We start from the raw sequence: 25,299 nt of genomic DNA on the forward strand, positions 1-25,299 counted from the left end.
CACACAAGCGCAGCCATGACCCCTGTTGCCATGAGAACGTTATGATGTGATGTGATTATGTGCATGAACATCAATGAAAAGCTACAAACAGTTTTGGGAAGTTCCCGCCCCCGCAGTTTTGGCAAGTTCCCGCCCCCGCCGTTTTGGCAAGTTCCCGCCCCCGCCGTTTTGGCAAGTTCCCGCCCCCGCCGTTTTGGCAAGTTCCCGCCCCCGCCGTTTTGGCAAGTTCCCGCCCCCGCCGTTGTGGCAAGTTCCCGCCCCCGCCGTTGTGGCAAGTTCCCGCCCCCGCCGTTGTGGCAAGTTCCCGCCCCCGCCGTTGTGGCAAGTTCCCGCCCCCGCCGTTGTGGCAAGTTCCCGCCCCCGCCGTTGTGGCAAGTTCCCGCCCCCGCCGTTGTGGCAAGTTCCCGCCCCCGCCGTTGTGGCAAGTTCCCGCCCCCGCCGTTGTGGCAAGTTCCCGCCCCCGCCGTTGTGGCAAGTTCCCGCCCCCGCCGTTGTGGCAAGTTCCCGCCCCCGCCGTTGTGGCAAGTTCCCGCCCCCGCCGTTGTGGCAAGTTCCCGCCCCCGCCGTTGTGGCAAGTTCCCGCCCCCGCCGTTGTGGCAAGTTCCCGCCCCCGCCGTTGTGGCAAGTTCTGTTTGCCAAAACTGTTTGTAGCTTTTCATTGATGTTCATGCACATAATCACGCCGTTTTTGCAGGTTCCCGCAATTTCATTGCATAAAATTGCAGAAATATCCTGCATATTCTTTCGCATTTTTTGAGAAAACGTGCCGCAAGATCAAGGATCGGAACCAGAAACCAGAAGGTTTTTCTGGAAAGAACTGATATTGTTATAGACTTGTATTCTACTGTGAGCAACACTTCAAATCTTTTGTTAGGGTACGTCTGGCACCTCTATACCTCCTGTAGATGTGACTCATAAAACACAATGTGGTTGTGATGTCATTTCCTGGCACATAATCTGACTGTAACAGATCATAGGTCCACACCCAGTCGTGGTGTTTACTCGAAATAAATGGAAAACCTAGAATGGAGTAAAAGTCTTGACATGGCACAATGGTGCAAGTGTTTTAAAATAGCTCTCAAAGTGCTTCCTCTTCCTCAGCCATGGCAAAATAAAAGAATAGATGCACTTGCATTTGAGACAAATATAGCACGGGACCTTCAGTCGCTCCAGCTGCACAGAGACGCAGTTTAAAAAAATAAAATGGTGCAGTTTTCAGTCATTATTATTAAAAACAACTTATGTGACTTCTTCAAATGCTGACTTACATATAAACAACAACCAATCACAGCTCAGCATTAGTGACACAACAGCTTAATGTGCACTGTGCTTCTAAAACTAATATGAGGTTTTTATATTTATATCTTTAGATTATGCTAATGAGACACTGAACATTTAGTTTCAACACTATGATTTATGATAGTTATGTACGGTAGTGACTAAACAAATCTCGACAGTCATACAAGTTTCTCTCTGTGTTTTAGGCCCAAGGCAAAGATCCATCTGAAACCAGTTTAGAAGGGGATCATTCACCTGACACCGCCCTCACTGAAACTGCTGTAGAAGATGAGGACGAGCCCAAGACCTCTGTGTCCACAGAAACCAGCAGGAAAGAGCAAGAGGACAATCTGAGCGATAAGTTTCCTGAGGACGATCATGATAAACCCGAGAGTGAGGCGTCAGGCAAGACCTCCTGCTCCGACTCCGGCATTGAGGATGGAAAAATCACACCCACCTCTGAGGAGGAGGCCAAGAGCTCGGAGCCGGAGCTTCGTTTACCTCTGAAGACAGAAGATCGTTCCTCGGAAACCACAGAGCAGCCGCTGGTGTCGTCGGCGAAAGCCGTAAAACCGGAGATAAAACCCGACAGAGAGGGAACATCACGCTCTCCACGAACCAGCGTGCTGAACCGTTCCGAATCCCAGGAGCCCAGGAATAGTGTGTCCGCAGTGAGCAACAAGTCATCATTTGCAGAGGATGTGGAGAGTTTGGTTCTGAGCCTGTCTGGAGACATGTCGGTCAACAAGGGCAACCTTTTGGTACGGGTAGGTGTGGGTTTCCATCTGTGTGTAACCAACATTCAGCAAACACATCAGCAAGATTAAGATTCAGTATTGCCTGTAAATGTGCCTCAGTCTGAACAGTGAGATCAGATTTGAAGTAGTTTTCTGTGATTCAGGATGTGATCAGATTATACATTCAGGCGCAGTAGTGACCACGCATGTCTGAGATGCCTTGGTTAAGGTATTTTTTGGCAGTGTCATGTGTGTCTGTCACAGAGTTAGAAATCCCAGAATGCACTGTGCTGAGCTCAGTGATAGAATGAGTTCATGTATCAAAAGTAGTGCTGATTATAAATATATTTCTTGGGATATTGCAGTGCTGCTGTATTGTTTCTCTGGTGGGTACAGGGAAAACATTTTGTGACTTGGATGACTTAAGTCTGTGATCATTTTCCTCACCTTCCTCAGGCAGCGTTCTGGGGTGATTCTCGCGAAATTAGACTTATGAGGTGTCAAGAATCATTTTGATAATAAAAGTAAATGCTATCATAATAAGAAGCATACAGTTACAAACATCTCTTCATGTACTAGTTTGCACATGATTTCAAATGACATCATACAAACCAATTTTGTTGTTTTTTCCACATTTAAGGGGAACATTTTCATTACCGCAACGTGTCCATGACGGGATTTTGGTTCTTTGACATGGAACATTTATAATTAAATTTAATTAAAAAATCTAAAAAAAAAAACTTCAGTGCATGTTATACTATAAACATTTACAGTAAAGAAACATGTAGTATTTGGTGATCATTGGTAAATCAATAATTAGGAATATAAATGTGTCCAAGACCAATTTTCTCATCATCCGCAACAATTTTCAATCATTGTTTAAGCCCTCAAGGAACTAACATTTCCTTATTTTTTCTCTCCAGATAAAAGTTAAAATTTGTTTGTCATAGTAACTAGACAACTTTTTGGTTCTCATTACCGAAACATGAGTTTGTAAATGCATATATTTAATGTAATATCATGTTGCGGTAATGATCATTTTTGATAATCTAAAAAATTTAAATAATTCTATAGGAAATATTTTTTAAATCGTCGAAAAATAATGGTTACAGTAAGTTCAGACCTTAATCTTGTATGTCCAAAAAATTGGCTCCAATGGCTTTTTAAAAATTCTGATGCTGGATACCGTCTAAATCTGGATTTCGTGTGAATCACCCTCTGTCTTTTGGGGTGATTCAGTTAGCAAGGGCAGGACAGTTAACTAACCAGACTGTGATGCCGAGTTAGCATGCTTCCTATTGCACACGTGTAGTAGGTCCTGAGAATACACTGTGTACTTCTCTGTTTGTGTGTGTGTGTGTGCTATATCCACATTAGGTCATCAGAGAAAAGTCATCTTGAGGCCCCTTGCAAGGTTGAGGTCCTCTGGTTGAGTTATGGGTGTTGCACACAGTATGCGACAACCAGGGAAATAGCTTTTCTCATTTAGTGTAAGCCGTGTGTGCAGAAGGGGCAGGGTTTTGGGTGCACGAGCAAGGTGTGTGGGTTGCTTTCTGCTTTTCTCCTATTGAAAATGAACTAGACACTTGTGACTGCAGCATACCATGTGATACGCCCATTAGGATGTCTATCTAGGCTTTATACAGCAATGTTTCTTATACAGTAGGTTGTGCAGGTTATATTCTGAGAGACGTCCAGCTTCATGTAGCAGTAACGTGCTGTTGTTTGGGCTCTGGTTTGCTGTGCGTTTACTCTGCGTCAGCCGCACAGAACAGAGCAGTGCTTATGAAAGCCAGTGGAATATTCTGGAAAGCGGGCGTCAGTGGCGTCACTGGAGGGCGAGTTGTGCACACAGCAGTACAGTGAAGTTTCAGTATAGAGTTCATCATCATACAGGCGGTGGAAACTGTTAGACAGAGTCAAGTCTGTCTGTAAACTCTCATCTGAACTCAACAGCTCAATGAATGAACACTGCTGATCATCTACTGTACGACTACATCACTCAATGCTTGTTAATCATAATCACAACTGAAACGATTACTAAACAACTGAAAGTAAACAGATGATATCAGTTGAGTGATTCACTGTTGTTACTTTCAGCAAGCCACTCCTGAACCATTTTAGACACCACCTCTCTGCATAATAATAATAATACAAACATTATGAGATTGTGTGCCAGTGGACGATCAGGTCCCGTCCCAAACTCCTGCCATTGGTGCTCATTGTTGTGTCTGCTTCAGTTTCAGTGCTGCAAGAAAGACACGCCTTTAATTCGTCTGTCTGTACCTACTTAAAAAAATTTAACTTTTCTTCTGGTACGCTGCCTTACTGCCTAGACCAGGGGTATCAAACTCATTTTATTAGGCTGAGGGCCGGATGGTAAATAACGTCACCGTGTGAGGGCCAGATAATTATTTTAAACTTTAGTGTGCTGATGTGTTAATATTAACTAAACAAACTACAAATTAATTAGCAAGAAAACTATAAAAACGCACAGCTGTGTGAAAACTAAGCACATTTAACATTAAAGGAACACATTATGGGACTTTACCTTATTCACCGTATTCCCCAGAGTTAGATAAGTCCATACATACCTTTCTCATCTCTGTGCGTGCTGTAACTCTGTCTGACGCAGCCCCCGCTAGCTTAGCTTAGCACAAAGACTGGAAGTGAATGGCTCCAGCTAGCATACTGCTCCCAATAAGTGACAAAATAACAAAAACATTTTCCTTTTTATATGTTTTGATTTGTATAGTCACTTAGGGATGCTTAACGATTAATCGTTAGCAGAATAAAAGTTTTTGTTTACATCATATATGTGTGTGAACTGTGTATAATAACTTTGTATAAATAAATGTATACACATGCATTTATATGTTTTAGAAATGTTTACATATGTATATACATTTGTATATTTATGTATAATTTATATTATATATAAATACTTAATATATACATTTTTTTTTCTTAAAATTATACATGAATGTGTTCATATTTATATATATACATATTTATTATACAAAGTTTACACACATATGTGATGTAAAAAAAACTTTTATTCTGCTAACGATTAATCACGATTAATTGTTTAGCATCCCTACAAATAACAAGGTCATTTGAGACACAGCCATCTTTTAACAGTATACATACTGGGAACTATATTCTCAGAAGACGAAGCACTGCTGTGATGTTATATCACAACATATAAATAGGAAAATGTTTGTGTTATTTTGTCACTTATTGGGAGCAGTATGCTAGCTGGAGCCATTCACTTTCAGTCTTTGTGCTAAGCTAAGCTAGCGGGGGCTGCGTCAGACCGAGTTACAGCCTGCACAGAGATGAAAAGGTATGTATGGACTTATCTAACTCTGGGGGATACGGTGAATAATCTTAATTCCCAAAATGTGGGCGTGTTCCTTTAATACATTTAATAGAAATAGTTTCTAAACTAGGACCCACTGCAGTTCGTCATGTGTTGCCATTGTGGATCATTAACATAGAAACCTATTCATGGGCGTGTCATACACGGTACACGGCAAATAACGGAATGTCGAGTCATGCCCGCTTTCTGTATGTCTCCTATTGAAAATGAATATAAATAACATATGTGTTTAATACTTAATAATACTGTATAAATCATCACGCGGGCCAGATTGGACACTTCTGTAGACCGTGTTCACCCCTAGTCTAGACTTTTACTGTACGTGTGCATAACTGTAGCCATTATGTTAGCTTGTTTTTACAGAGTTACATATTTTATCTACACAATCATTTGTGTTGAACAAACTTAAAAACTTCACTGACTTAATCTGTCCAACAACTTGTCCATGAAGATCTTATCAAACCGTCCATACATTTGTCTCTCTATTCAGTGTTGTCTGTGAGATTCTTTGTGACGATTGTTGGTCTTTTCTGTTCATTGTTTCTGCCATTTAACTCTTTCTTCACCGTTCTTCTGTTACTGTGGGGTGAAATGAGTCAGAAATGATTTCCTCAGCATATATTGAACGCTGTGGCTTTATGTGGAGGAGTGGCAGACAGCAGGGTGAAGCCGCGTTCACAGAGACAAGAAATGACAAAACCTCTTTGCTGTTGTGTTTATGAGAGGACGTGAATGTTTACTCAGCTGGGTCAAATGTACACAGGTCTCAGTAAAAAAAGTGTTGACATTATATGACAGCACACAAACGTGTTTCCTTGTAAAATACGATAGCCATCTGTATGTGATGTGATGAGTGTTCGATCATAACATGTTTTACATTCATCGAATATCTGGCTGATCATTTCACAATCTCATATGATGTCTTACTTCTGCTATCTTACTCGTAAACTCGGAAGAAAACTTTTACATTTCCTCATGTTTTTCATTATTTGAATCTCATTAAAAAAACATGGCCAGGTTATAGTTCACCTCTTTTACATAAAGACGAATATGAGGTTCAGGGAGTGCAATTCATGTTCATGTCTCTTGAGTAATCATAAACTGCTGGCACTTCCTGTTTGAAGATCACATCAATCTCACCACTTCCTGTAAACACACACACACACACACACACACACACACACTCTCTCTCATTCTCTCTCTCTCGTTCATTTGTTCTGTTCCACCCATTCCATTATGTCGTCTTTTTTCTGTATGTGACTTATTGATGTTTTGTCTGTAACCCCACCCACCCACCCCAGTTTGCAACCATGCACATCCACAGCATTATTTTGTTACACTCATCACTGGTTTCTGTTCCCACCAGGACTCCAAGAAGACGCTCAAACGTACCCGTAAGTTCTTGTTTGATGGCGTTGAGGTGAGCGTAACCACATCCAAAATCATCAGTGATGATGAGAAGAAGGATGAGGAGATGAGGTTTCTCAGGCAAGTTCACCTCACACTTACATTGAGATCTTTAAGAGGAAACACACACTTAATAGCATTTATTCTCGTGGACTATTTTAGACCTTCAGATGTGGACAGCTGTATACAGCTGGGGGCGATGAGCTGCTTTTAAACGTCTTATAGTGTCATCAGTTAAAATCCCATGAGTTTAATGACCTCATGTGTTGTTGGGAAACACCTCAGCTGTTGGTGCTAATAGTTTATATACCACTTCACATTTAAACACATTGTGATTATAAAAACACTTCTGCTGCCATCTGCTGGTCTGATAGCATCTCTACATCATGTGTGTTAGATCAGGAGACACACAACAACATCTCCTTATATCTCCAACATCTGACAAAACATATCAAAGTCAGATTTCACTGCATTATCAAAGAGGAATAACAGGAATTGCATTGTGACAACAGTTAAATACATTTCACATCCAGTTGTCATTGCTGTATTGATTCATTTCTATTTTTTACATTGTAGATTCTTATTACAGTAATACATTCACAGATATTTAATCAGCTTTAGCTGTGTATGAAGACTTCACAGTGTATATAATATATCATATCTTTTCTAATTTTCAAGTAATAAGAAATAAACCAACAGTGCAATTATTTATAATGTGCTGAAGTGAAATATCTTTCAGTGGGGTGAAATATGTGAAGTATTGTGGCTGACTTTGTGTGTGTGTGTGTGTGTGTGTGTGTGTGTGTGTGTGTGTGTGTGTGTGTGTGTGTGTGTGTGTGTGTGTGTGTGTGTGTGTGTGTTATAATGAATGAATGAATGAATGTTGGGTGTATACTGAGGTTTCAGTGGCGGCTGTGACTTCTGCATTCTCTTCATTCTTGGGTTGGTGGGACTCATTCGCATGTGTTATTCAAACATCTGAAATAACTCAAACACATCATCACTTATCTGCTTTAGTATTAGTCAGTAACTTTGGGCCGTTATCCTCCAGTAACATTTTTTCTTTGTTTGTTTTTGGACTGGTGGACAATAAAACAAGCAGAGCAATCCCATGGACGCACACATCACCCACACTTCTCATGTTTGACCCTGTCTGTGTGTGTAATATAGACTAAAATCACATGATTTAATGATGACAGCATCAAAGTTATTGATTTTAATCTCTGTCATGACGTAGGATGAGTTTAGGTAGAAAACCGTTAATCGCAAACGGATGACATTAGCGGGGTTTTTTAACAACCATTCATTCTGGAGCATTATAAACAAACACATGATGTATTTCTGAACATGTAAGCTCACGCACACATGTACTGTAGAGTAAGAGTGTTGATGTCTGCGCAGGCGTCAGGAGCTGCGTGAGCTGCGTCTGCTTCAGAAAGAACAACAGCGTTCTCAAGCCCTGCTTAACTTTAAACTGAAGGACCAGAGAGATCAGATGCAGCGCAGATTCGATCAGGAGATGAATGTGAGTATAAGAAACCTTCAGCATTCAAATAAGACTCGTGAAATCTCTTCTTCTGTCCTCTGTTGCTTCCTTACAATAGAAACATAGTAACATCTATCTTTCTATCTAAACATTGGAAATGTTTATTTGATAAAAGTTTATTTAGGAGCAGTTTCTCAGACAGGGCCCTAAGCCTAGTTCCAGACAAACTTAAATGTTAGTGTTGTCTTGATCGAAAATAACTTGCTCTGACATACCTTACAATATATAAGTGCGAGTGTTGTGTTTCAAGATGCACATCAGTTGTGTTTATTTATAAATGATGCTTTTAAAAATGACTTAAATATCCTAATTTAACCCTAATAAGTCCCTTGGGGTCAATCTTACCCCCAAGCCACTTTTCTTTAGTTTAAAAACATGGTTCCCTTTATCTCAGTGGAATAAGATTTTGTAACTTTTCCAGATATCTGTCAAAATTCATATAAAAAAACTGGGCTTGACTCGGTCGTTCTAAAGAGGTGTAAAAAAATTTCACCAAAAGAGGCCCTTTGGGGGTAATTAAAAAATTAAAATAATTTTATTTGTCAAAAAAAATCAATGCATCCAGAATAATTCAGAAAATTTTAACACAGAAAGGTGGGCCTAGTACTAGAGCACAAATGCAATCTAGAAAAGACATGCTCAATCACACACACGCAAACACACACACACACTTACAGGCCGTCAAATTTCTGTGGCATTTTGTAAAAATATTTCAAAATGCATCAAAAACTAAAAAAATTTCTACTATTTGAAATAATATTTATTTTTATGTCCTAATTAGGGATGCACCGTTAGGATTTTTTTGGGCCGATACCGATTTAAACAGACAACTTCTGGCCGATACCTATATTAAACACTTGTATACAATACTATACAGTTGGCCTATTAACTAGTTTATTTCTGCATCAAATAATTTTTACTGAACATGGATTGGATCTAATTAACATTCAACTGACCAACATAATAAGAGAGGCACAAATTAAGATTTTAATTAAGATTAAAATTAACAAATATAATAAGACAGCATGACAACCTTCAAAGGTGTTTTTTTGCAATTCAGCATTTATTTTATTAACAACATTAACTAATTTTTTATGGATTTCTTTATGCAGTTAATTAATAAACAATCGGTATCGGCCTTTCTCGTGCTATTGCCGATATGCCGATGGTTTCAAATTCATCAAAAATCGGCCGATAAATATCAGCGGCCGATACATCGGTGCATCACTAGTCCTAATGTTTATATAAACTAGGGCTGTCAAAAGATTAATCGCGATTAATCGCATCCAACATAAAAGTTTGTGTATTCATAGCATATGTGTGTGTACTGTGTATAAATATTATGTATATATAAATACACACACATTCATGTATATATTTAAGAAATATTTGCATTTAAATACTGTATATACATTTCTATAATTTATATTATATATAAATATAAATATTTTATATATAAATATAAAATTTTTTTCTTAAATATATACATGATTGGGTGTGTTTTTATATATAAATAATAATTATACACAGTACACACACATATGTTATGTAAACACAAACTTTTATTTTGGATGCGATTAATGGCGATTAATCTTTTGACAGCCCTAATATAAACATAAATTCACAAAACGTTTCACTAAAGTACTGATGTTGAGCAGTTGGCCACATCCAGTTAAATGAGGAATTGAGTAGTAAACGGGTATTAAAGTACTTCATATCTCCCAAAACACAGCATTAATGTATAGATTACATCTGTAATTTCCATTTGTATGGATGAAATAAATTTGACTTTGAGATGGGAAGTAAACAGAAAAAAAAAATATTATTTGTATCATTAAAAATGTATATATTTTTTGTAATCACTCTTTTAATTTCTTAATTTCTTCAATCTTTCTTTTTTAAAGGAACTATAGCGTATACAGGAAAATAGGGGCTTGTGAGGGTTAACTAAGGCCTACTGGTTTAAGCTAATCCCTGTCTGGGAAACCAACCCTAAGTCAATGTTAATAAATGAGTGCTGGTTTGTTTACCGTTACAGGCCAAGAAGAAGTATTACGATACAGAGCTGGAGACCCTGGAGAAACAACAGAAACAAACCATTGAGAGGATGGAGATGGATCACACCATACGAGTACGTGATGAAGGCAAACGCATTCGACTCGAACAGGAACGAGCTTACACCAAATTCCAGGATCAGATGAAACATAAGAAGAAAGAGGTGAATGAAACGACACAAACCTAACCGTGTCTGACTGTAATCTCATATGAGAAAATAATCTCTATTTCAATATTAAAGATACAGTGATGAGACCCATTCACTTTGATATACATTCATTTCAGAAGCAAAAGAACTTAAATATATCTAATGACATATTGGTTTTTAATACATTTCTAATGAATGCTTTGATTATTTTATTTGAAATAAAATCATGCTGTTTTAATTCACTTTCTTAAATTGAGTATCTAAATTGTGGACAGTATATGGACGTTTGTTAAAAATGAAATGAATATTTGTGCTGTCTCAGGTCAAACAAGAGATCGAGAAACTGCCCAGGAGTCAGAGAAAAGACAGCAAGAAGATCAAAATGAGCAACTATCAACAGATGAAGGAAACTGAGGTGTGTGTGTTTGTTTAAGTCATGTTGACAAAGTGCGGAGGTGTATTTCCTCTGAATCCTGACTCGTCTGTTTACAGGAAGAGAAATTCCTGTCAGATCAGCGCGAATATCTGGACTCAACCCTTAAGAGGATCATTTCTGAAAATAAGCAGGAGATCTTACAGACCGAACGCGCGTGTCTCAATAAGAAACAGAATCTGATAAGAGGTACAGATGAACACAAAACACTTGATGTTTACGTTGTGAGAGAGATATCAGGAGGTTTACTACAGCTTTACATCAATAATAATCACACTACAGTAATCTAGAAATGAAACCAACTGTGAAATTTATTAACATTGAGACATTGTTTTTGTTGTGTTATTTTAGTCCGATTTCTTTATTTCAATGCCGTTTTGTGTAGTTTCTCTTATTAACGCTGATTATTTCAGTTGGAGTAGGAGGTCCATAGATATGTATATAAAGGCTAGATGGCTCAAGGCGGAGTCAGCTGTGTCGTCACTTGGCGGCCATCTTAGGTCAGTGCTGCCATAGTGCTGCTCCCTGCTGCTGTGGACGGAAGGTGAGGGACATACGCCAACTAAAATGCTCGTAACTTGCTGAATTCTTGACGGATTTACAAACGGTTTGGTTTTTTACAAACGTTATTAACGTGGCTATAATTCTGGATGCTTTAACATGTTTCATGAATTTTTTATTTATTTTTAGTATACGTATTCAGTGTCATAGGTACATCTTTGACGTTTATAACAAACCAATCCGTTTGAAAATCGGTAAAAAATTAAGCAAGTTATGGTCATTTAAAAGTACCTGCATCATTAAAACTCAATGCTACGAGTGAGCGAGCGCCCTGTCCTAAGATGGCCGCCAAAATGCGGACGTTCCACTCAATTAGCCATCAGCGCGGACGAGCCATCTAGCCTTTATATACATATCTATGAGGAGGTCAACAGCATCAAACATCAGCTTGCTAAATACAGCTGATAAACATTTCTGTTGCTCATGAAGTTTGATTTCTATACCCAACAGTAAAGAAAGGTTTTTGTGTGCCTGTGTGAGCTGTATTGTGAAGTCTTGAATGTTTTGTGTATTTGTCAGAACGAGAAGGAACCATCTGGGATCTTGAAGAGAAGAACCTTCATGAGCGACACCAACTTCTCAAACAACAACTGAAAGATCAATACTTCCTACAGAGACATCAACTCCTAAAGAAACATGAGAAGGTCAGAAGAATCCTTCATATTAAACATATCAGGCTGATATTGTCACACCGTCACGTTACGTATGATGAGTTTATGTAGAAAACATAATCATAAATCATAAATAAATGACTTGAGCTGGGTTTTCACACGCGTAAAAAGCAAACATCGGACCCTGATGATGGACATTATGGAGCGTTTGGTAACAACCAAATATTTCACATGTATTTTAGCAAAGCATTGTTTGTGTTTCTGACTTCAAAATTAGACCTCAGTCTCTAACATTATTGAATCCTGGTTTAATTTCATCATATCAACATCATTAAGTGCACCCCAGCACCACCATACACTTATAAATCTGAAACGGTGACGTCTTTAAGGTTGTATGCAGAGCATTATGGTTATACTTTATAATAAGGGTCCGTGAATCATATTGAACTAAGACGTAAGAAACCTTTTTTTTTTGTTACTTTCCAAAAAGTTTTTATTTAAATTAATCCAAACATATTTCTACGAGTTGTAGTTTAAAGGAATTTTAAACATCTTTTCTAGTCTTACTTTATATAATGAGACTTTATTCTCTCCATGAATACAGCCTTAGAAACTGGCATGGCATTTAAAAGAAAAGACCAAGCACCACAAAAAGTGACTTCTTAGTATTTTTTTTGTTGTTTTCAGTACGAATATCCAAAAATTCTTAAATCAAAATGCATTTTCTTGATGAGCAAGGACAAAAATATCACTTTTAAGTTAAATTGAGCTTAAAACAAAAAATTTTTTTAAAAAAAAATTCTTAAATTAAATTGTTTCTTACCACATTGGCAGATTTATTAGTTTGTTTTAAGCACAATTTTACCTAAATTTAATATTTTTGTCCAGAAACTAGATTTGTTTCTTGCTCATTAAGACAATACATTTAAATGTAAGAATTTTTTGTTATTTCTTATTAAGTAGAAAGACATTTTTTGCAATGTAATGCTGAGTTAAGGCATGTACTAATCATAAACAAATAAGCAGTCATCTTTAACTACAACATTAATACATTAACTAACAACTAAAAAACATGTAATTAACAATGAATTCATGCATTGAGTCATGAGTGATATAAACAAATAAAGAGTCATCTTTAACTACGATTAGTACATGCCTTAACTCTAAATTAGTTTATATTTAAAGCGATAGTTCACCCAAAAATATTGTTGTAAACCTGTATGAAATTCTTTTTTCTGATGAACACAAAGGAAGATATTCTGATAAATGGTGGTAAGCACACAGTTGACGGTACCCATTGACTTGCATCATATTTGTTTTTCCTACTAAGTCAGTGTTACAATCAGCTGTGTGCTTACAGTCATTTATCAAAATATCTTCTTTTGTATTCATCAGAAAAAAGAAATTCGTACAGGCTATAGAAAAACATGAGGATGAGAAAATGATGACAGAATTTTCATTTTTAGGTGAACTATCCCTTTAAGTGAGAACTGATTTAGCTTTATGGACCCAAAGTGTTACAAGAAAGAGTTAGCTGGGAGGGCCGGTTCTCCTGTGACTCCCTACAGCTGCTCCCTGTGACTTGTGGTTAATATGGTGGCTTATAATAGTGATTATTCAATTAATGTACGTTTCAGGGTTCCCTGCAGAAAATGTGTTAGTTAAGGTGGTAGGGTTGGGGGGTGGGTTGGGCCAAGGGCGTGGCAATCAAAGGGGCGGGGCGTATGCGTCATGATTGAAATTAAAATATTTTAATAAAATAAATAAATAAAATATTTGTTTTTAAGACACTCAAATAAAACTTAAAACTTTGAAGAAACTATGATAGAAAATGAACACACACTAGATTAATAATGAATGAAATGTTTTTACCTCTAACGGGAATAGCTGCGTGATGAAGTGAAACTAAAGCGTTAATAAACACAAAACTAAAGCAGATGTTGTAGAACGTCTGCCGAACGATGATGGATGGCGCAAAAATTGTAAAAACTGATTATTTCCCACTATTAATTACATTATCTTAAAGGAGTGTAACTACTGTAGCATGTAAATTATGCACATCTCTCCGAGATGCACTTGACGGCCTTTTGTTTAGCGAATAATTATTATTATTATTATTATTATTATTTTTATTTTTTTGACGACCTAGTTAAGGCGGTAGGGTTTCCAAGCTTAGGCGGGCCGCCTTAACTGAAATATGCTGCGGGAAACCCTACGTTTAAAACTGTGGGGTCTAATTTTGTGAGTATTTTTGTGTTATACAGGAGCAGGAACAGATGCACTGCTATAACCAGCGTATGATTGAGCTTCTGAAGGCCAGACAGCAGCAGGAGAAGAACCGAATGCCCAAGATCCAGCGCAGTGAAGCCAAAACACGCATGGCCATGTTCAAGAAGAGCCTGAGGATCAACTCCAGCGGAAGTTCAGCTGAGGACCGTGAGAAGATCAAGCAGGTAAAGTCTCTGTTTATCTCTAGACGCTCAGTGTGTGAATCTCCTTCATCTCAATACATCTCTCCGTTCGTTCAGTTCTCCAGACAGGAGGAGAAGCGGCAGAAGGCGGAGCGACTTCACCAGCAGCAGAAGCACGAGAATCAGATGAGGGAGATGATTGGCCAGTGTGAAGGAAACCTCAGAGAACTGCAGCAGCTGCAGGTGAGAGGGGGCGTGTCCTGCAGGTTTAATGGGGGTGGGGCTACAGCAGGAGGGCGGTGATGTTCTAATGTGTTTGTATCTGCTTTGCAGAATGAGAAGTGTCACCTGCTGATCGAGAACGAGACGCAGCGTCTGAAGTCTCTGGATGAGCAGCACAACCAGCAGCTAAAGGACTGGAGAGAACAACTCAAGCCCAGAAAGATGGTCAGCATTATCTCAATCACATCATAAATATGATAAAGAGAACAGTAAAGATAAATTTAAAATGTGATTTTATACTGAGGGAGGCACATGAGAAGTTTGTTTTATACCCGATGCACATGATTTCATTAGTATGATGTGTTGTATCTTTTCGCAGGTTTTGGAGGATGAACTGAACCAGAAGAAAAAAGATCAGGAGCATTTCTTTAGGATAAGTGAGGATTCAGAGTTTCATAACCTCAGCTCACCCACCAAACACACCAAGTTTCTTCCATATTCTGATTCCTCCAACACATGAGCTACTGGAGAAACCCCGCCCACTCTCAGAGAACCCCACCCACTCTCAGAGAACCCCACCCACTCTCAGAGAACCCCGCCCACTCTGAGAATCCCGCCCACTCTCTGAGAAACCAAAGTGTTTGATTTCTGTTTAAGAGAGTGAAATTTAAATCCCACAGTCTGTGAATGTCCAGGTGTAAGCACTTTTAAGCACAAGTTAACAGAATTACCAAACAAAAGCTGACAGCAGTTTAAAGACCCAATGCTCCAAAGATTAAGTAATATTAAGAAAGTACTAACAAATCTATTATATTATGTTTATATATATTGACCAGCTAGGCTAACATAGCCCAATTTAACCTAAAAATCCCATTCTGAAACACATACTGTATGTGGTTACTTAATCCTTCATTTATTTTGGGTAAATATTTGAAATTGTAATATTACGCTCATTGTAAAGTGCTACAGGTGTAGTAAAAGTAATGAGCTTTAATGTGACTCAAGACTGGACAGAAAGTCTTTATCTTTTAGTCCGATGTGTTTTGCCAAAGCTATTTTACAAACAATATTGGTATATATTTTTACGTCATCGTTTTATATGTAAGTTGCATAATGAAGTATCTCACATTACTTTTCTAAGACATATCGCCAGTGTCAGCATTGTAGAAACGCTGAAAAAAGGATTTTATATTTTTACTGCTATGTTTTCTCTATGCTAAACTGAACTACAGCAGTGTTGGTTTTAATTGTTTAAGTTATTTTACATTTAGTTTTTATCCAAAGTTTTATTTTGCAATGTTCACCAAAATGTGAGTTTTACCGCAAAAACTGTGGTGCATTTACTGTAAAGACAGCACACTGGATGAGATGAGATAGTAAAGTCATCTGTACACGCCAAAGACTCGACACAGAACAGAGACGTTTGTCAAATGACCGTGTTTTCTTATTTTGTTCTTGATTATTTTGTATGTTGTTGTTGTTCAAAGCACTGTCACCTAACCAGAGTGCAATATGTTGTGTTCCTTCTTGAAATATTGTGTTCAGATTTTACCTACGTGTTATTTTATAAACATTATCTTCACACACAAAGCATGTCTGAGTTAGGTACGAGAAGACGACCTTCTAGTTCCCTTACAGTTTCTTTCATCTATAGACATTTTGTTTTCACTTGAGTTTCTTGTTAGTTTGTGTAACCAAAGGTTTGCGTGGATGTTTGTCTGTGTTCAGAAACTGTTGTCTTACAGGAGTATATCTAATAAATGAGATGTTTATTAATCCTCTTGAGATGAGTTGGGTTTGAATCAGTGTTTTGTGGCTGAAAGCATCTGTTCTATATTTGTTTATTTTTCAGTATGCGATCCTATGACACAACTACAATGGATTTAGGAAGTATTCAGACCCCCTTCCCTTTATTCAATTTTGTTATGTTGCAGTCTGATACTACAATCATTAAGATTCATGGTTTTCTCATTAATCTACACTCAGTATATTTTAATAATTAAGTATAATTTAAAAAGTGTCTGTAAATTTGGTAAAAAACAAGAAAACTGAAATATATCTACGTGGAAAAAGACACGGCTCTCTATAAAAAAACACCTCACAGCGGAAAATGCTTATCATAGCCGAAAACCAAATCATGAGGTCAAAGAAACTGCCTACGGAGCTCTGTTAAAGAGCAACAATTATCTAATTCACGATTTTACATTTCCTTTGGTGTGTAAGTGGGATTTGTACCTTTTGTTATACAACCAAGTATGGTGGCACAAAATAAAACCTGGCACTTTTCTAAGGGGGTTAAAAAGGGCGAAATGTATAGCGGAATAGCACTTTTGGGAGTACTTTGACTCGGCGCAGTAAAAAGTCACGCCTGAAAAATCCGGTCCCCTTCTCCCTCTCATAATGACCTCTTCTGGGCAAGGTAGAGTGTCAACAACTCCAACCGATTGATGTACCACTGCAAGTGGTTGCCTCATGTTAGATGCATCCATCAAGACAACCGCACATCTCGAAACCTGCTCCAAGGGAAAACCGGCCTATAGAAAAATAGACACCTGTAGGTGATTATCACATCACGCCGGCATGCCCACCTCAGAATTTGATCTTGTAGCCAGTGCTGTAGTGGCCTCATATGCATCAGTCCCAAACCCGAATGCAGCCGCATGTCCCTTTGGAAGTGCTTGAGTGGGGCTGAACCCCATTTGAAGTTCTTCAAACACCACAGCATCGACTTAGCTCGCTTGTTGGAAAGACGAGCCATCATGAAGATCAAATCCCACTCCAGACTGGGAATAGAGATGCTCTGCTCAGGGAAGAGCTTGTTCTTTTCCCAGTTGACCTAAAGCCCGGAATATACAGCAAGATTTTTGCACTCCTATAAGATCATTAACTTATCACCCTGTGCGACATGGATCGTTTAAACTCGGGCACGACAGGAATGTAGACTGTACGATGATGACAAGGAAGCTTCGGCACCTGCGTCACCGTTACCAGCATGTGCTCGTGGTAAACAAATACCAGTACCCACACTGTGCGGTGATCATGCTGAATTTCTGACACTGTCAGAAAACGATCATAGGCTATCTGTGGATGCAAGACCGGGAAAACGGCTGTCTTTGAAACCTCTCTTGTTGTAAGACATAGGACCACCCTGCTGAAAAAAAACCAGCATCAAACCAGCATGGGAATTATGCTGGTCTATGCTGGTTTAGCTGGTGGTCACAGCATACCAGCACCAAAACACAACATATGCTGGTATGACCAGCATGGGATGCTGTTGCTAATGCTGGTTTAGCTGGTGCTAATGCTGGTGCTGATGCTGGTTTGATGCTGGTTTAGCTGGTGTTCACTAGCATACCAGCACCAAAACACAACATATGCTGGTCTTGCTGGTATGCTGGTTTTTTCAGCAGGGCACCGATGAAGAGCCGCGATCACAGAAATTGTGACGATTGTTTCACGATAGCAATCTTTTCGTTTGGGACAGCCAATAATCATGCAGTGTATCCCAGGCTTAAAAGGTCTTGATGCTGAAGCACCAGCTCCCTGTGTGTGCATAATAAATGAGTTTGGATCAGCCATTCATTGATAATTCATTATGTGAATGCCCCGCTCTCTAGAGAAGCAAGAGCAGCCTCGACTTTCCTAAAGACAGGCCCAGACCAAAGGGGGGGACCTTGTACTGATATGCTCACTCTTTAAAAGCAAAAACAAGAAATGGTCTGTGTCGAGGAAGGATTGAAACATGAAAGTACGCATCCTTCAGCTCGATGGCCGCAAACCTATCCGGGTGATGCACCCATGAAGAAAGAGGGCTTCTCCCCCCTGTCGTCGAGGACAGTGAAGGAGAATGAGCCAACAAACTGGGGGCCATATTTATAAAGCGTGGGTACGCACAGATTTGATAGTAAAGTGTGCGTCACAAAAATCCACAGCAATGTCTATATTTATTAAAAAACTGTCTTTGACATGGAAATGTGCTTAGTGCCAAGGTCTAAGCAGACGTACACACTTTTGCTTGTCTGATTGCTGCAGGTTTTTGGAAATATAAGTCATTCTTGCTGCTCGAAGTTGGGTTTAAACATTGACAATTGCTCTTTTATGTCTATGACATTAATTAGGCATCGTTTAAAGGCGGAGATCTTTAACTGCTCAGCTGCACACAAGTTCAAGATCATTTGCGATTTATACATTTCACATATGAAAGAAAGGGGTACGCACGTTTTCTGCGCATGAATCACACACGTATGCATATTTGATAAATAATCGTAAGATCAAATGTAGAATGATTTCTACAAAGTATTTATAAATGAGGCCCCTGGTACAGGCCTTGAAGAGCACTGGCCATTCAGAATAAAGGTACAGGAGCAACCCCAGGAACCAGTCATCCAGCCATAAATGCTCAGATGTTTTTGTCTACCTCAGAGAGTATCAGTGGTTCAGTGTATTCATAAGCCAACAAACAAACAGGTTGTGGTGTTTTCTGATTCTCTGTGTTTATGTTTCAGTATATCTGCTCTTGTTTGTGTAGCCCCATAATTGTTGCTTATAGCTCATGCATAAAGCACATAACATTGGAAACACTTTGGAAGTTCTATTCTACAGAATTTAGATACGTGTACATGTGTCACGAACTGTGATTGGTTGTTTGACATGTCAGTCAGATGGGCGGTCCTTGACCAACAAAAACAGCAACCTTAAGTCATCAATCTGCGACCACCACAACCTTGAAGAAACCACTTGAGAGAATCTTCATCTGTATACACTTGACTCATTTTTAACATATAGATGCAGTTTCCCGAACATCTTATCATATACCAAGATGCACACCAGCAGTTTTTTTGTAAAGGTTTGTTTGTAAAAACTAACTAAATGCCCTAATATAACTAAGGCCTAGTCCTGGATTAATCTAAACCCTTTCCGGGAAACCGCACCTTATTGTTTAACGTTGATCAAATATTTAGTGCTGTTCATGCTCAGCTTAAATACTAAAGATAGTTTTGTGTTCTTTCCTTAAGGCTGTCTCAAACCATTTACCTATACATTAAATATTAGATGTATATGAATGTAATGAAACCATTTTTGCCAATTTGAAATGTTTATTTGCTTTACATAAAGTAAAAAAGGTAAGTCAAAACATACAATATGATCACGCAAAACAAGCGTCACGACTCAAATGCTTAAAAAACATGTCAACGGATCAGTCATAATTTCCCTTTAGCTTTTTGTTCACAAACAGAAAAACGTTTGAATATCCGATGTGAATTTCCTTATACTCATATGTGAGATATGAACAGTCACGTTTTGCACTTGCATACGATCCTCTTCTGTGTATGATTGCCGAGTTGTAAATACAGTGGATGAATGAATGAATGACACACATTGGTATGTACCTGCAGTTATCCTCTCATAACCTTTCATTCATTCAGAGACATAGACGTGTTTGACTGCAACCAGGAAGCTGATGAGTAAAGCCAGTCCCACAGTCATCAACAAGTCCCACCAGGCACCTATTTAACACTGATTCACTATCCAGATTACCAAAGAAATTGACAACAAAAACATCAAAACACAAAGTAACAATGCATACACGTTTTTAATTGTAGCGTTAATAATAAACGCCTCTATCGAAATCTAAGCTTGAAACCAGTCAAGCATGAAAACATTTGACTGTAAACCTTTGTCATGTAATGAAAATAGTTTTGGGCAGTAGGCCTACTTGTATATAAAGTAATGAATATATGATTGTGGTTCGGATGTAAACCCATACACTCTTATTTACAATTGGACACTGGTAGAGAAAAACAATGGGGTCCAGATTTTGAATGATTCTTTGCTAATGTGACCGTACTTTAAACCTTAAGGCCATTTCTCATGCCTGTTACTTATTCGACACCTTCTCTTACCAACTTAACGTCTATGGTAAATCTGAAAAGTGCAAATTGACACAAAATCGATTCTCCTTATTTAATGCAAAGGCTGATAAATAAAGAAAGAAAGAAAAGGATTTGTCAAGTTTGTAGTGTTAACACATAAAAGCATTTGGTAAAAGAAGCACAAACGTTAGGACTAAATGATTCCTAATAGAAAGTGTTAAAAAGACTCACTGGGTTTTCTTTCTGCTATATGAGCTCTAGTCTGATATTTGTATCAATAGAATTTCTAGAACGAGTAATACAGAATTAAGCTGATATACCTGCTTGCAAAAAGCTGCGAGTATTGAGCAGTGAAAGGTCAGTTATATATTGCTAGTCATTTAAACCCCTCAGCGATACACACATACATATATACTGTATAATATATAGGTAAAGGTTTGGTTAACACAAGAACGGTTAAGTAACATGATCTTGAGCCACACACAAGGGTCAGTTAAAAAAAAGGATGGAATGTGATAAAAAACAGTACCCATAAATAAAAGCTGTTAATTAAATAAGGTTTGTGTCAGAGTACCTAAGGTTTCTTGGTTAGGTAATTTGAAGGGATCCAGCCCTCCATCATTGGCTCACGACTGACATTTTTACAAAACCACCAGCCACTGCTCTGCTTCTCCAGCACTTCAAAAACGGCGCCCTCTTTAAATCCGGGCGTATGCTCGTCTCCGTCGAAGTCGGCCACGGCCAGGAAGAGCTCCTCTTTGGCCGCCTCCTTGATGAGAGGTGGCAGTTTATCTTTTGGGGGTCCCGGTTTCTCGGTTTTAATAAGAGGCTTGGGTGGCACAGGCACAGGCACTTTGGGCTTGGCTTCATCCTTTAAAGCTGGAAGAGCGAAGGCTTTGGTTTTGGGCGGTGGGGGTCTGATATGAGGAGGGGCGGCCGGTTTGGTCTCCTGAAAGTCTTTCTCTGGAGTCTTGTTGTCTGTGGGACTGGCTGGTTCAGAACTCTTCTTCGGTGGAGGAGGTCTTCTAGGAGCCAGGGAGGGCCTTAGTGGTGGCTCCTTCATTGGCGGTTTCAACATCGCTGACGGCTCGTGCCCGTTTTGTTGTTTCAATGGAAATTTTGCCTCTTCATTCGTTCGTCCATCGTTAGCGGGTGCATCGCATGAGGTGTCGTTCTGTTGACCGGGATCACTTGGGTTGCTGCCATGCTCCAGAGGCTTGGACGGGCGAAGTTTGCTTCTCAGGTTTGTGATATCCAGCTCACTCTTGGCTAAAGGCTCCGGTTTGGCCGCAGGGGTAGGCTTCGGTCTGACGACTGGCTTCGGTTTCGGAAATGGAGCCGGAGCTGGGACGACACACTCCGGCTTCTCGTCACGCAAATCTGGCTTGGGTTTGGGAGGCTGCTTCGGCACATGCTTAAGGTTAAACTTTTTCACCTCTTTGGCTGAAACTTTGTGGCCGCACTCCAAGCCCATCTCGTTGCGCAGGTACAGTTGCTTGTTCTTCTCCTCTTTCTTTGGCTCCGGGGGTTTGTCAGGTTTGACGGGAGGCGCTTTTGGCGTTACCAGTGGGACGATGACCCCTGGGGCTGGTGGTTTGGGTGGGAGAGGTTTGGCCAGGTCTAGGTTTGCTCTTGGTTTGTCCTCTAGTTCCAGACTCTTGTTGATGGATTCTCTCCTGGGCGGTAAGGCTGGCTTCTCTTCTGCCGTGGGTGAGGATGGAGGTGGGGGTAAGGGTCCAGAAAAAGGGGAGCTGCTCTTGACAGCATTGGACTTCCATTCTCTCGGCTTGGGACGGCTTAAAAAATCTGAGTTGGACGAGGGTTCATCTGGGAGGGGCTTGGACCAACTATCTTCCGAGTTGTCGTTATTGCTCGAGGTGTCTTCTAGCTTTAGTTGAGCCATCTCACCAGGCAGTGGGGCCAAAAAGTTAGGCCTAGAGGCGTTACTGGTCTTCTTGTATTTATCTATGAACGTGACCGGAGCCCAGCCCTCCTTACTGTCTATCTGAATGTACCACCAACCGCTCGAGTTCTTTTCAATGACCTGGACGTATGGGAAAGAAACGTTGAGATCTATGTGTTATAGATGTACGCGTTCATCTGAGATGTGACTGTGGCTGAAATTCACTCACCTCAACTTTGACTCCGGCCTGGAAGCTAATACCGTCAGGGATGGTCGTCTGAAAATCAGCTATAGTGTAATATTCCTCCTCTACTTGTGGGGGCACCGGAGGTTTAGGAAGATTCACTCCTCGTGGCTGTGCAAGCAAATTAAAGACAATTAAGTTAAGCAAGATAAGTACCTAACAGAGAATACCTAACATCAGTCAGATTCCCTCATGTTGATAGTGGGAGGAGCCTTCATTTTTCAAGTTGTTGTTCTCTTGGTACACCAGCAACTGTGTAATGCATGCATTTTACATTAGTCGCTTTCATACAGTCTTTACTGGCTCCACCAATTCTCATGGCAAACGGAGTTGGCTAGCTGGATATCATGTAAGCTCAGATTTTCATGATATATCCCCTTTTTCAGTTATTAATTTGATGAAGTTTTTTTCTGTCAAGTAACTTTGCATGAGTTTAAAACCCCCAGCTTCAGAGGAAGAACAATATAACTTAAAAGAAGAATGAGTCTTACTATAGTGAGGTCTCGACGTGGTGGAGGTCTCTGTCGTGAGCCTGCTTCTGTCAAGAGATCAGTGAAGAGTTCAAACCTTATATGCAAAACTCTATAGAAATAAATCTTATTTCTCCATATTTAATGTCTTTATATTGATGTAGAAGAATGTCTTAGATGATCTTACTGTGTTTAGTCTCTGTTAGCGGTGTGAATCTGTCTCTCTGGTTGGAGTTTTGCTGTTTTCCAGCCGTGTCCAGATCATTAGCGCTGGCATGAACCGGACCACCGGCTGACATCTTCTGACTCGACACGTCACATTTCTTTAGATAGGACGCCGGCGCCCAGCCTTCTTTACCTTCATACCTGAGAGGAGCAATAGAGATGATGTTCAGATACTGATATTGTTTCATCTTTAGAGGATTTGTGTGTTAGTTTTTACCTGATTTTCCACCAGCCTTCTAAGTTTTTCTGAATGACTTCAACAGTCATGCCTCTCTCTAAATCAATCTCATCTTCATCGCGTGCAGCGTATGGATAGATCGCTGTGTACTTCTCCTCTGTCAACATCAAAGATTTAGCATTAAATCAAGCATATAAATAAAAGATGATCTGTGCTTTCGACAAACTCATGCAGTGGTAAATGTAGTGTGATACAGTATACAGTGCTGCTGGTTTGATTTGAACTTTGTTTTTTATGAGGATCTGATGATAACTGTATCTCACACTGTATAAAGATCTATGCAAAGTCACAATCTAAACACATTACTGTATGTGGCATCAACAGCTTTAAATGCTTTGTTTGTTCATAGCAATTCCATGCCTGCAGCAAACATTCATTTCATTTCATCAGATTCCTCTACAGATCTTCAGATAAACTTTACTGTAATATTTACTCATGCAACACTGACATTATTATGTGAATATCAACCAATTCATTACTATATATGTATGAAATCATAAACACTTTTATATGAACATTAGCACTGTTGTCAAGTTTAATTCTCTAATATACTTTATAAAAGTGCACAGACATTCACAAACAGCCATCAGACAGCTAAAGAAAAAGCTGAAACAGCAAGTCAACACATACGTCTCCTCATCTTAATAATATGAAGGATCTTCAACACAAAAATTAAGATGAACAATGTTCAGGACATGAAGGAGAGAAACATGCGTTATAAAGCTTCACACTTACTGAAGTATAAACTCTTTATTACATGTGCAGCTCTATTCATAAACATAAATATAAAGACATGCATACACTTCAACAAACAGAAGACTGATTATTACACAGCGCTCTGGAATGCTTGATTCTGATTGGTCATTGGTGAAATTCCCAAATGTATTATTCCCAAACAACATCCGCCTGAAGTTAATAACACAGCCTCATCTTGACAAGTGCAGTTTAATATTAGTACATAAATGTGCAAAGTAAATGTGCATAATACACAACAAACTGGATGATCGTCCAGGGGTGCGTTTCCAGAACAACGACGTAACTCGCTGCTGAACCACCATAGTACGATGCATAGTTGGAGAAACTAGTAACTTTGTTGCACATTCGTCGTTTGAACGATGTTGGTTTGACAACATAGTTGATGATGTCACATGGGAGGTGGAGTACTAATTAATCTGTGCAAATCAATTTAATGTCAGATTATTGCTGTAAATAACCTACATTGCATCGGAAGACTGATTTGGTTATTGGGACTTAGTTATCTGCTGTTTTATTTCAAGATAAATTGTATTCCCTCTTTAATTCCCTCTTACGTCACTTCTCCCAGGGATTTCCCAACTATTTTCTAAATGTCGACAAAAGATGATGTTTCGATTAATCAATGATATTTCTCTCGCGATATGTCATTTTAAACATCATGTCGACTGATGTTGGTAGGTTTACTAATATCACATCCACGGCACTAGCATTATTTTCTACTAAAGGAGACATAAGAGTATTATCCAAACATTAAAGGGACACTCCACTTTTTAAAAAAATATGCTAATTTTTCAGCTCC

General features: G+C 39.2%; 2 protein-coding genes across 5 annotated transcripts in view; one reads left to right on the top strand and one right to left on the bottom strand.

Annotated features, from left to right (window-relative positions):
• stk10 (serine/threonine kinase 10) overlaps nt 1–16,576 on the top strand; it is a 38,538-nt gene extending 21,962 nt beyond the window's left edge. The window contains exons 10-21 of one of the 3 annotated variants that reach the window (XM_065287601.2): nt 1,485–2,045; nt 6,764–6,885; nt 8,206–8,329; nt 10,389–10,568; nt 10,876–10,968; nt 11,046–11,175; nt 12,067–12,191; nt 14,423–14,611; nt 14,687–14,812; nt 14,903–15,016; nt 15,171–15,322; nt 15,363–16,576. In XM_065287601.2, the coding sequence (XP_065143673.1) occupies nt 1,485–2,045; nt 6,764–6,885; nt 8,206–8,329; nt 10,389–10,568; nt 10,876–10,968; nt 11,046–11,175; nt 12,067–12,191; nt 14,423–14,611; nt 14,687–14,812; nt 14,903–15,016; nt 15,171–15,311 (1,905 nt within the window). In that variant the 3' untranslated portion in view covers nt 15,312–15,322; nt 15,363–16,576. Of the gene's footprint in view, nt 1–1,484; nt 2,046–6,763; nt 6,886–8,205; nt 8,330–10,388; nt 10,569–10,875; nt 10,969–11,045; nt 11,176–12,066; nt 12,192–14,422; nt 14,612–14,686; nt 14,813–14,902; nt 15,017–15,170 lie in introns of all 3 variants that reach the window. The other 2 variants (XM_065287600.2, XM_065287602.2) reach the window with 2 other exon arrangements.
• A 3,291-nt stretch (nt 16,577–19,867) lies between these two features.
• sh3pxd2b (SH3 and PX domains 2B) overlaps nt 19,868–25,299 on the bottom strand; it is a 44,558-nt gene continuing 39,126 nt past the window's right edge. For both annotated transcript variants that reach the window (XM_065287606.2, XM_065287605.2), the window contains 5 exons: nt 23,724–23,841; nt 23,469–23,647; nt 23,303–23,349; nt 22,797–22,922; nt 19,868–22,708 (listed from right to left, as the gene is read on the bottom strand). In XM_065287606.2, the coding sequence (XP_065143678.1) occupies nt 21,239–22,708; nt 22,797–22,922; nt 23,303–23,349; nt 23,469–23,647; nt 23,724–23,841 (1,940 nt within the window). In that variant the 3' untranslated portion in view covers nt 19,868–21,238. The remainder of the gene's footprint in view (nt 22,709–22,796; nt 22,923–23,302; nt 23,350–23,468; nt 23,648–23,723; nt 23,842–25,299) is intronic.

The sequence above is a fragment of the Paramisgurnus dabryanus genome, chromosome 18, assembly GCF_030506205.2.
Source record: "Paramisgurnus dabryanus chromosome 18, PD_genome_1.1, whole genome shotgun sequence".
Lineage (NCBI taxonomy): Eukaryota > Metazoa > Chordata > Actinopteri > Cypriniformes > Cobitidae > Paramisgurnus > Paramisgurnus dabryanus.